Source organism: Vitis riparia, chromosome 18 (genome assembly GCF_004353265.1).
Source record: "Vitis riparia cultivar Riparia Gloire de Montpellier isolate 1030 chromosome 18, EGFV_Vit.rip_1.0, whole genome shotgun sequence".
Classification (NCBI taxonomy): domain Eukaryota; kingdom Viridiplantae; phylum Streptophyta; class Magnoliopsida; order Vitales; family Vitaceae; genus Vitis; species Vitis riparia.
Genome location: NC_048448.1, coordinates 24,361,178 through 24,373,212, shown reverse-complemented (window position 1 = coordinate 24,373,212; position 12,035 = coordinate 24,361,178). Strand labels below are relative to the sequence as shown.

At 36.7% G+C, this 12,035-nt stretch overlaps 1 protein-coding gene and 1 long non-coding RNA gene across 3 annotated transcripts; one reads left to right on the top strand and one right to left on the bottom strand.

Moving 5' to 3' along the window:
- The first annotated feature begins 4,199 nt into the window (after positions 1 to 4,199).
- Positions 4,200 to 6,789, top strand: LOC117906341 (WAT1-related protein At1g43650). 2 transcript variants are annotated; one of them, XM_034819334.1, is made up of 7 exons: positions 4,200 to 4,438; positions 4,556 to 4,618; positions 4,775 to 4,891; positions 4,983 to 5,232; positions 5,323 to 5,481; positions 6,042 to 6,193; positions 6,437 to 6,789. In XM_034819334.1, the coding sequence occupies exons 1-7, from the start codon at positions 4,236 to 4,238 to the stop codon at positions 6,576 to 6,578; spliced, it is 1,086 nt and encodes a 361-aa protein (XP_034675225.1). In that variant the 5' UTR covers positions 4,200 to 4,235; the 3' UTR covers positions 6,579 to 6,789. The 2 variants fall into 2 exon arrangements, with proteins under 2 accessions (XP_034675225.1, XP_034675226.1); XM_034819335.1 differs by lacking the exon at positions 6,042 to 6,193.
- On the bottom strand, positions 4,647 to 11,621 carry LOC117906342. Its single transcript, XR_004649795.1, has 2 exons — positions 11,486 to 11,621; positions 4,647 to 5,515 (listed from the first exon to the last, which is right to left on the bottom strand). It is a non-coding gene; the product is annotated as an uncharacterized LOC117906342 (long non-coding RNA).
- Between the last annotated feature and the right edge of the window lie 414 nt (positions 11,622 to 12,035).

Below are 12,035 nucleotides of genomic sequence, written 5' to 3'. Positions count from 1 at the left end.
TGCTACATCTACCATTCTTTATAGGCCTTTTTTTCGGCTTTTATGAAAGAAACTACAAGTGGGCTTGTGTACTATCAACCCAGCGCAAGCCCATGAAATTGGCAGTCATGAATTTTCCAATTTTGTGGTCCATGAAGTGGGCATTCCTCATTCAATTGAGTCCGCCGTGTATGAATGGCCTTTAAGAACTGGAATTCAGCGTTGTCTTGGTGGGTCTTGTCGATCAACGCCCTAAACAATCATGGCTCCACGGCGCTATTCATTGCTGATTCACTATGAAGTAAATGATCTTCTTAAAGGAGCAGCAGGACCGGACCACGGCAAGGGTAGGGGCTGGGAACTAGGGGCAAAATAAACTATTGGCCAGCCAACAACATTTATGTAGGTCCAGATGCATGCACATGTATCAAACTCAAATTTGCCATAAATCATGCTGCAGCAGTTGATCATCTAAGCATTGAACTACTCAGGTGTTGGGACTACAGCGTCACTGGGACCTGTTAGAATGTGTAAATTTTTCTGGGATTTTGATGAGAAAAAGCTTGGCGATAAGGCAATGATGGTGCAGGGGAAAGAAAGTCAAGATCGATATACGCCTTTTTGGAGTGGCTGCAAACATATCAAGACATCCACAATACTATAAAGAGACATGAGATTATTCATCTACAGTTTTCATGATTCATTCTTGAAATTTTGGGTACCTAATTATGAATAAGAGTGATGGATGCTAGATTTCAACCAAAAAGAATACCATTTGCGACTCTTGTCAGCTTATGTGATGACGTAACAATCAACTTTTAGATATTGTTTACTTTGAATCCGATAAATCTTCACGATTTTCAAACATGTTTACATAGTTAAGAGAAACTTATATCACAGTTATGATTGTGATGTTTCATATCAGATAAGAAAAAAAGTTTTTGACACTACATATGCATGCGTGAGTGCCCATCAAACCTAAAAACGTAGAAGGAATGAACCATAGAAATAAATAGGTCATTGCAAATTATATCAAAGTCAATTTTCAACTCCGATGAACCTTTATTTGTTTGGCCCTACAAAGGGTGCCATGTATTTGACCCCACAATCCTGTAGAACGCAACGAGAATGTCATGTTTGCATGTTCCTTTCCCTTCCGATATGATAATGACACCCTTGTAGATTTTCATTTGGTTAAAACTAGAAGTATCTCTTCCCCAAAAGCATACAAATGACTGAGGTTTTCATAACCAACCACAGGCTACAGTAAAGGTAACACTATGCATGGTGATCCCACAAATAAGCTGACAGCCACATTTCACAGCAATGTGACACTCTTGCAAAACACTCTATGAGGTCGTTATAAAACTCCAGTGGTTTTCAAGGAACACGTGCTCATTTCCAGGAAGAAGATCCTTGACAGAGACAGGACCTTGATCAAGCTCAGGCAAAAGAGAAAAGGCTGAGGAAACATACATGTGTAGATATTTGAATTCATGTAAACAGCAGAGGAGCATTACCAGTGTGGCTTCATACTCATTAATAGGAATGCCAAAGGTGAGTGGTGAGTTGAATGTGTGTGTGTGTGTGTATCATTGTAAGTTGCATGATTGCAAATGGAGTGATGGGTCAAGTGTGACTTCCATAACAGTGAAAGAAAAGGAGCTTATGTGAGTTCTGGTTTCACTTCTACAGTGCCAACCACAACAGGAGCAAAACAAGGGGAAAGGACAACAAACCAGCAACATAATGTATAGAATTAACTAAGTTTGGCACCCTAAAAGCTTGACACATGGGTCCTGCATGGAGGACCATACAGATCCTCTGCTCTCTTCAACCCCCCACCCCCCGCCCCGGCCACTTCTTCTTCCTCTTAATTCATGCTAATTGAAGTTTGGAACATCCTGATGTATTTTCAGCTTAATTGAATGGTTCCAAAGACTCAACCCAAAGCTGATCTAAAGAATCGTTTAGCATGTTCAGCTTGGCCTAATTCTTATTTCTCTGTTCTTTCTCCTACATGGACAGTATGATTAGTTGACCTAGTTATAAACAAACAAAGATCCCCTTGCAATTTCTGATCCAATTTAGGGTATGTCATTCAGTTTTCTTAATAGTTTTTTTCAGTTTATTAAATATTAAAACAAATACAAATATTTATAATAATGCAGATCAAACTTGAGAATTAGGTTGGTATGTGTTCAAACCTAATCCTAACTCAACTTTGATGCTGGTTCACACAGGCTCAAACTTGACTCAAACTCAAGTTTGAGATATCTTAGAAGGGTGATGTTACATCATTCAAACAGACTACACCAATAGACAATTTATAGAACCAACCTTTGATTCTGCAAAAATAATTTCATTTACAACTGAGGAAGATGATTCCTATGATCAAATCAAAAAATTAATCATATTTTCACACGAAACTTTCGAAAAACAAAAGTGAAAATAGAGCAGCCCAATTCCAGTGTCCTTTCGAACAGAGGAAATGGGAAGAAATGGTAGGGCCCAAGTGGGCATATGATTGGAAAGTAAGGGAGACACCACATGGCTCAGCATTTAAAGCTAAGCTTGTACTGATCAGGTTCAATATTGGCCCCCATGTGGTTGTTCTTATGAAGCTGCTCTGTTGCATCCAAGCAAGCACATGTTAATTTTGCAAAGATAGCCCAAAAATAGAAAGCTCCAAAGCCCCATTTTCACTCATGATCTGTTTCATTGACAAGATGCAGTGCTGCAACAGCATCCTGAACCACCAAAAAGATGTAGAACTGATGACTAAGACTGGGATAGTATGTATACTTATGGGACATGAGGATTACTAGTAACTTAATCAACTAACAAGTTTGCCTTATGGTTTTGGTCACCTTACATATTATGTATCACACTGTGTCACCAGAAAAGAATTCTCATAACAGCTAAGAAAAATCATGGCAGACTCTTACAATGCATATGGCATCAATTCTTCGAGTGTAGAAGCAGACAAAACAGATGAATAGGTACCCGATTAAAGATAATAAAAACCCAAAATTCTAATATCATGCTAGACTAGAAAGATAAAAAAACAACAGAAGGCACTAAAAATCAGAGCTCTTATACTATGTTAAACCATGACAAATAATATTGCTCATCCTAAATGCTTAACTTAGTATTGTAAAACATGTTAGTATTTTCAAACTTGAAGGGGGATGCTAAGATTGCTTTTTCACTTCTTTACCTAAAGCTAATATTTCGTTATCCCTATAAACTTGAAGCTGATCCTAAGCATGCTTTAAGAGATATCGTTTTTGACAAATTTCCCTTTCACTCTAAACTTTTTCTTAAGGGGGGGAAGCATGCCCTACAACTATGGCCATAAAGCAAAGTTTGATCACCATGACTGTGTTAGGAAACTCCAAAAATTTTTTGTTCAAATTGACATATCCTTTCCACTAAAATATCAAGCACAGAGATCTGTACCACATGAATCCATCTCCATCTCACTTTCAACTATGATGGAATGTTTTACCACAACTGATTCCATTCAGCTGACATCTCATATTAGTGCACACCCACTCAACCATATATCTCAGTGGTTTTCACTAGAACCAGAAATCATGCAAATATAAATTACAGATTCAATCATTTCATCCTCAGAGAAGTTGCACTTTTGACAATATCTTCAACATTGCTCTCAGTTAGCCATATTACAAAACAGTCTCACATTGGATTTAAAATGCTAACCAAAGGCCCCGCTTAGTGCACCTTCAAGGTATTTCTAATTGGTGGTGATCCAAATTATCATGCGTGTATTAGTGCTCATGACCGAATTAGTGATCATGGCTTATAGCCCCTATGCTGATAATGACATCTTTGGTTGTGATAAATGCAGGTTTGAAGTTGGTATGAGGGGATGGTCTATATTAGCACAGTTAATTGAAGCACTTGTTCCAATACCAAACTGAACATTGCCAGAAGACTATTTCCACCTTGATGCCTTTAAGCTGTACAAAGTAGGGAAGAATCTGAAACTATTGGTCCTTTATGCCTTTTTTGAGGGACATGTTACAAGTGGTTGATATTACTGGATTTTCCATTGAGGAAGGGAGCTAAAAGGAATTCACCCCAGGACCACATTCCAGGCTAAATCAATAGGAAATAGACACCATAAGTGTCCATGCAGGGGAGTGTTGAGTGGAACCCTAGGCTTCTCTATAAATTGAAGAGCTTCTCAATCTCAATATACTCTCAAAAGAGGCCAAAGATAGTGCAACATGAAGGGTTTAGTTGGCTATGTGATGGCTATGGAGAACCATAGGCCTTATGTTGCAATGCTCTTCATACAGTTTGTGTATGCAGGCATGGCCTTGTTCTCTAAGGCTGCAATTGCAAAAGGAATGAACCCTTATGTGTTTGTGGTTTATCGACAAGCTTGTGCCTCACTTGCCTTAGCTCCATTTGCTTTCTTCTTGGAGAGGTTGACTCAAACTCACTATATATACCTGACTCTGTTTTTCTGTCTTTCCTGCCCATATGCTCAAATAATGTTTTCTCTTTTTAAATTTTTGGATTTTTTTTTCCCTTGAATCTGCAGGAAGAAAGATGCTCCCCTGTCTTACAGTACACTCTGCAAGATCTTCTTGGTTTCACTATGTGGGTGAGTAATTGGCTTAATTTTGATGCTATTTCCATGACTCAATTTCATATAAACCATTTCATAGATAAGTGAACAAATAATAAAAAAATTAACAAACTTAATCTCTAAATATAAAATCCATACTAACAATCCCTCATATATATGAAAAATCTGCAGGCTGACCCTGAGTTTAAATCTCTATTATGTGGCAATTGGTTTCACCTCTGCAACATTTGCTGCGGCCACCACCAACACAATCCCTGCCATTACCTTTATCATGGCTGTTTTCATAGGGTAAATGAGAAGCTTTCCAAGTAAATATCGGTGTAAGGATTGATTTGCTATTACCTTCATTTCAAATAAAAGAGGGCTCTGAATATTTCAGGATGGAGAGCATTCCCATGAAACATTTCCATGGAATAGCCAAGGTGCTTGGTTCTGTTGTGGGTGTTTCTGGGGCTATGGTGTTTGCTTTTGTCAAGGGTCCTGCTCTGAAGTTCATGGACTGGTATCCAGAAATCAAGAAGGGAATTTCAGACCCGTCTGTAGAGCAAAACTCCAAAGGAGAGTGGATAAAAGGCTCCCTGATGATGCTTGCAGCCAACACAGCCTGGTCTCTCTGGCTTATTTTACAGGTTAATTCCTAGAACTTCTCCATTATTTCAGAAATTCTTGCTCGATCTGTTACACACAAAATGGATTTTTAGCTATTCTTGTTTCTGTAGGGTCCAATTATCAAGCAGTATCCAGCAAAACTACGCCTCACTACTCTTCAGTGCTTCTTTAGCTGCATACAGTCAGTGGTTCTGGCTGCTGTGGTGGAGAGGAACCCATCATCATGGAAGCTAGCATGGGATCTTAATCTTCTTTCCATCGCCTATTGTGTATGTGTCTTCATCCATTAAGTAAAGCTGATATCTGCATATAACATAGAAACAAAATCAAAATGGATCATAAGATTCAGAAATTCCATTTCCTTAAGTTCAATCCAAAATAAACTGCATCTTCTTCCTAGAATTGTAAACCTTCATGTAGCTACTTTTACAATCCTTTATCCCCGACCCCAACAAAAAGGAAAATAAAAAATAAAAATAGAATAAAATCAACTTATCCCAATGGTCATGTGCTCATTAGCTAAAGAAGATAATTTTACCCCCATTAAAGATCAACAAACCATCTAGAGGCCTAGTGGAAGATCACTCCCTCCATATATCGATGCATTTCACTCCCAAGTGATTGGAGAAATGACTAGTCTAAATCCGTCATTGTCATGCTAATCATGTTCCATAATACATAGATGAATATGCTGCTCCTGTTACATCAGAATCAACCATGACTAGAGCATAAGCACATGCATCTATATACTTACATAAGCATGCATGTGCATGACGGTACATAGATGCATATAGACATTTTGCTTCTAATAGACAAGTGAAAATGGCAGGGCATTGTTGTCACTGGGATTACTTATTGGTTGCAAGTTTGGACTATAGAGAAGAAAGGACCCGTCTTCACATCCATGTTCACTCCATTGGCACTAATCATAACAGCTGTCTTCTCAGCATTCTTGTGGAAGGAGACCCTTTACTGGGGAAGGTTCATAACCTAAACTTTCTTCCAAAACAAACTATAAGAAGCATTTGCTTCCTAGGTTTTACCAAAGAAAAAAAGAGAGAGTTACATGACATATTATCAAATGTATCAAAGAATGAATTCAAAGGATCAAGTGGAAAAACAAAACATTTTGCTTCATGACTCTCTGGAACATTATCCAGTTGTAATAGCATCTGACAACCGAGTACTGACAATAGATTCATTTCTCTTAACTCTTTGTGGCAGTGTTGGTGGGGCAGTATTGCTAGTGGTGGGGCTCTACTGTGTTTTGTGGGGGAAGAACAGAGAAGATGGGAAAAGTGTAACAAATGAACAAAGACAAGAATCAAAAGAAGAAATCGTGTTGGAGTGCATTACACATCACTGACATATAGGGTTGGAATTGTAGCAGATGCTATAATAATGGATAGTACCACTATAAGGGATTGCATAAATTCTGCATTCCATTTTTATTTTTATTTTTAGTTTCTTCTTAGTTTGTACTTTTCAGGTAAAAAAACTACCTGTATATAGATAATATTTGTGAAACCATTCTTGAGCAGATGCAAAAATTAAATGGTAGGAGTGTATTGAAGGAATATCTTAGAACTGCTGATTACTATTTCGCAAATAGTTTCTTATAAATAAAAAGATAGTGAAATTCACCAGTCTTCCAGGGAAAACATTATAATTTTTTCATAAACCTTCAAATAATTTCAGCTCCCATGTCACGCTAGGATTTTTGCCAGATGATTTTTTGCTAGTGAGAAGCATGTGGTTTAAAGGGCAGGGCAGATACAACAGGTGCAAGAAGACCATAGTACACTTATTGCCACCACTTTACACTTTTCATATTGGAACATTACAACACACCACCCAGACCCCTACCACACCACCTCTCATCTGTTTGGACCTTTATGCCCTAAATTTTATTTATAAGGTTATTATGGAGTATAGAGTCCTAAAATATCCAAACAAACTTTCAATATAAATGTAATTCCACTGAAGCTGTTAGCTTTATCATAACATGTCTACAACTTTGGATGAAAAATGGTGTAATCCATGTAGACATAAAAAAAATTTTAGTAGATTAAATTACCACTAAATTTGTCTTCAAAATTGTAATTTTGTGGTTCAACAAACTTTGGGCTCATTGGACACATGGCATGCAACTTGGAGGGTAACACATGGCAAAATTTGGAAGACTATGAAATTAGGTCTTCCAATCAAAAGAGAATTAAAAAATAAATATTCTCTTATTGATAAGTTTCAAAAAAAAAAGTGAAACAAATCTCCAACCAAAAAAAAAATGATAAAAGAAATAGTAAATATAATCTTTTTGGCAAAAAAAAAAAAAAAAAACACTTTCAAAAAAAGAGAAAAATTGCTAAATTTAAGGAACCAAATTCCTTGAATTAAGCAACCAAATATCGGGACTTCAAAATTCAATTCCATATCTTCACCTATAAATAAAGGTGACTTCCTTTAAGAAATGGAAAAAAAAAAAAATCAAATTCAGCAAAAACAAGATTAGCAAAACGGGATCAAGAAAACGAGATCCGCAAAACGACTTCACACGGGAAAAGAGGCTTCACAAAGAAAGAAAAGGCTTCATAAAATCTCCTTACAAGTTTGATAAATGGCAGAAGTGTTAGACACGTGTTCTTCGTCATTCAACAAGTTCATTCGGGAAAAAGTCACTCTACACCCTTGATTGATCTTCAAATCCAAGCAAACACTTTCATCATCGTTTGTCGAATTGTGATCAAAACGAAAGAATCAAAGAGAAAATATTCTTTTGTAAAGAATATTATATTTGATATTGTACCCCACAATTAATTAATTTTAAATACAAATTTTTGTTCACATCATTTTTCTTATTGTTTTGCAGGACTTTCACGAAATTTGTGTGTGCAATCCCATCTAAATGGATAAGGTAGTGCAATGACCATACTGTCGGAACTTTCCTTGCAATTCACCACTTAAAGAGCCAAGGAATTAACTTAACCCGGAATTGGCTCACATTGATTTGGCCATGGACATATCTCTAGTCCTTGTCAAAGAGCATCATGTGTTGTCTAACATGTAGGAGATGCTAAAATGATAACTTTGCATGCAAAAAAATTCTAGCGATCATGTGAAAATTAATGGATGAATGATTAAATGAGTAGCCAGCAATATGGTTTTGCCATACGATATCAACTGCATGCATATTTATCTCTGTCATCATCCAAACCGCTTTAACGGCAAAATTATGACCTTATGGATCACATTTAAATGTGACAAAATGCCTTAGCTTGTGTAGGGAAAAATGAGTTTTATATTTTCATTCAATCCAAGGCAGTTCCCAAGCACTGCCATACAACTTAGCTTGACATCAGACCATAACAAGTGCTTGGAGTGACACTCTTTATTGTCAACACTGAAAGATAATATGAAGAGAAAGTTGAGCTAGCAAAAGGAATAAGCTTGAAGAACTAATTGGATTAACAAATAGTGCTAATGTATGACCTTTTGCAGTCAATGGGAAACAGTGCCAAGCGGGTTTCTAGTGACTGTCAAAAGTAGACCATATGAGTGTTTAGATTTAGCATCTACTGAAGAGATTGAGTCACAGAAGAAAAGAGCTATGAAGCAGAAGAGTTAAAGAGATGATAGAGCATATAGTGTTTTCCTCTTTGTTATAGGAGATAAGCAAGTGTTGTTTGGAAGCATGTTTTTCGATACAACAATTGGATTCTGCACATCCATTTAGAAAATTGTTTGAACTGAATCTAATCCACTTACAATTCAAAAAGTATGTCTTACAGTAACTAGACCTGACCTAGTGTCTATTTTTTGAGCATGTGCCCCTCATTTTTCAAAGATTAGAAAAAACAGTTATGACATGTAGTCAAATGCTCGGAACACTTGTCTGTTCTATTATCACCCATATTTTTTTCAACAGTAAACAGTAAGGAACACACTTTACTTCATAATGGAGGAGCTGCATTGCCAAGGATCGAAGGATAAATCAGCTAGATCATTATAATAATTAACTAATAGCAATGTAATTGTGCAGAAATTACATTCCCATCACATGAGAAGAATATGCTTTACAAAGAAGCCAAACAAATGAGCATCAGAAGAATGGAAGAAAATGTCATCACGTAATGGTTCCACTTAAATCAACCATGGAAATCTGATAACAACACTGAAAACAAGGTGTGATAAACAATTAACCATAAAAAGGAGCAAAGATCAGAAGGAAGTCATGGTGTAATCCCAATACAGAAGTGTCAGAAAATTGAATAGGCTCACTGCATCACCACCGCCAACAAGACATTCTTCAAATCCTTTGTTAAAAAAACTGACTCATTCAATTTCTAAAGGACATCCAAACATCTCAATACAGAATGCAATATCCATAAACACAACAAAACTGTTTTTTCCCATAGGTCACTGAACAAATCAAAACCTCTATCCCTCCACTCCACGACAAACTTCCTTTTTATAGGTGACTTAACAAAGCAAAACCTGTATCCCTCACCATTAAGGGCAAGACATACAAATCCTCCAGCATTCAAAATATATAGCCATTTAATTTCAGCAATTATGGGCATTACCTAAAAGACAAGTAATATGAACTCACCAATTCATATCAGACTAGACATGTAAACACCAGATTAGTTCTAAGATAGTTAGATCCTAATCCTAAAACTGAAACCAATCCCCAAGAACACAAGATTATCTATGACTAACATTTAGATTTCTAACAAAGTTGAAAAGTGATGAGATACGCATAAAGCGGCTTAATGCAAATGACCGTCAACTTTCAGCACACTCATGGTAGTGAAACATGGGAATAATACTATCTATGATCCCATCGATATATTGTCCTGTACTTATTTTTCCTTTAGTTTCTTTTTGCACACATCCCAATTTTTTCTACATAAGGCAGAATGAAAGAAACTTACAATGGTAAGCCAGACAGAATTCCTACCCTCTACTTCCAATACAGAATCCAATAAGGAATTGCAAAGCATGCACCTGGGTGAATAGAACTCAATAACCATAGCATATTCTTCCTTACCAGTGCAGAAGCCAGTGCTTTACGCTCCATCTCTCCCTCTTCTTCAGGAACCAACATCCTTTCTTTTTTCCATCTTGAAACTACTACTTTGACATATCTCAACATCCAATTGGAAGGGTTCTTATAGGACAGGTATGTGGATTTTGAAATTCAGTTGGAATTTGAGAGTGAGTGATCCAAAATTTTTTTAGATTTCAATGCCCAAGGAGCTTCAAGGATGCAAATGTCACAATTTTGGTGAACATCTCAAAGCCATTTTAAGCAACACAAAGGATCTTTTGGGAGCAGAACCATGTTCTTCTCAGATTATTGTTTCCTAGCTTGGATTGAACAACCCTAGATCTGGGGTATGCAAATAAGGGAGGACAGAGCAAGGCTGATACAGATGGTTCATTGGGTATGCAAAGTTCATACATATTCTCATTGCAAGAAAAAATAACAAAAATAAAACATGACAAGAAGTACATCTAGGTGTTCAGTCCCATAGAAATTGGAGATAAAACAAAATAGATAAATGAATATCAGATGGCTCAAACTCAAACCTAAGAGACACAAAGCAAACAGGCAAATCAACACAATGATACAAATCTCTATTAAGCACTGATTAACACAGGAAACAACCACAGTTTTTTCTAGTTTGTGTCATTTGATTTCAGGACCCACATAACGTTCATAAACCCTAACCTAAATCAAGACTGCTCTTGATTGTTGATTCTCAACATTACAAACAAAAACATAAAGAAAAATGCAACAGAAGTTTTATATGGAGAGATGAAGAATATCATCCAAATTACACCCTTCTGCCCAAATATAAACTGCACCCAAATCCTTCCAATTTGTTTCCATCACTAATTTCTCCCCACCCCCAAACAGCAGAATTCAAATTGCTTTTAAGTAGCAACAATTTTCCTTCTCCCCACAAACTCCTCCATTTCCACACACATTCTTACAAATGCATTTTAAATCACAAGAAACTACTTATAAATGTGTATTCATTCCCGTAAGCAACCAATCAAACAATGTAATCAACATAACATATGAATATACATTAGAAAACTTAGAAGGTAAATCCATTCAATCAGAATCACAAATTCAAAACAACATGTAACTGCAGAAGAGGCTAAACCCGTCATTCATGGGGCAGAAAATTTCACTTTAAACATATTCAATTTCCAAAATTTTCTAATAAAAAAAAAAAGTGAAATAAGTGTGCTTGAGAGTACCTTGGGCATCCATTTTCCATTATTTACTTCTGCAGAAAACCCACAAGGGTTTTGATCATTTTTGTTGTACACATCAAACAATTGGCTGCAGACTCACCAGTTCCAAGTTTGTGTAGTCTATTGGGTGAAATGGGTATTGGTTTATGGGTGGGCACTGAAGCCCGACCCAGCCCAACATTTTATGGGCCTTCCTTTTGCACTTCGCATTCTAAACCTACTAACTCCTCACGATTTAAAACATACCCATCTAATTAATAATTTATTCTCATACAGTCTCATAAACTTCTTTTCCTATGCAATATGAAATATAGGATTTTCTCAAGCCAGACGTGGCATAATATTTGATCTCCTTTTATTTCCCATTCTGCAGTCCACTCTCCACCTTCCTTCCTGCCTGATTGGGTTAGGTGTCATTGTGTTTGTATTTGTTTGAGGCAAAGTCAAAGACTAGGATGGTTGCCCAAACATTTTTCTAGTTATAAACTAAGTAATTTTTTGATGGGGGAGGTGGAAAAATGATGTCAATGGTGTGGTTATGCCCTTTAACGAG

What these genes read in the sequence shown, in the direction of transcription:
- LOC117906341 (XM_034819334.1), top strand. Translation starts at nt 4,236, where the DNA reads ATGAAGGGTTTAGTTGGCTATGTGATGGCTATGGAGAACCATAGGCCT. An exon ending in TTTGCTTTCTTCTTGGAGAG is followed by an intron (nt 4,439 to 4,555) that starts GTTGACTCAAAC and finishes TTGAATCTGCAG; the next exon opens with GAAGAAAGATGCTCCCCTGT. An exon ending in CTCTCTGGCTTATTTTACAG is followed by an intron (nt 5,233 to 5,322) that starts GTTAATTCCTAG and finishes TTGTTTCTGTAG; the next exon opens with GGTCCAATTATCAAGCAGTA.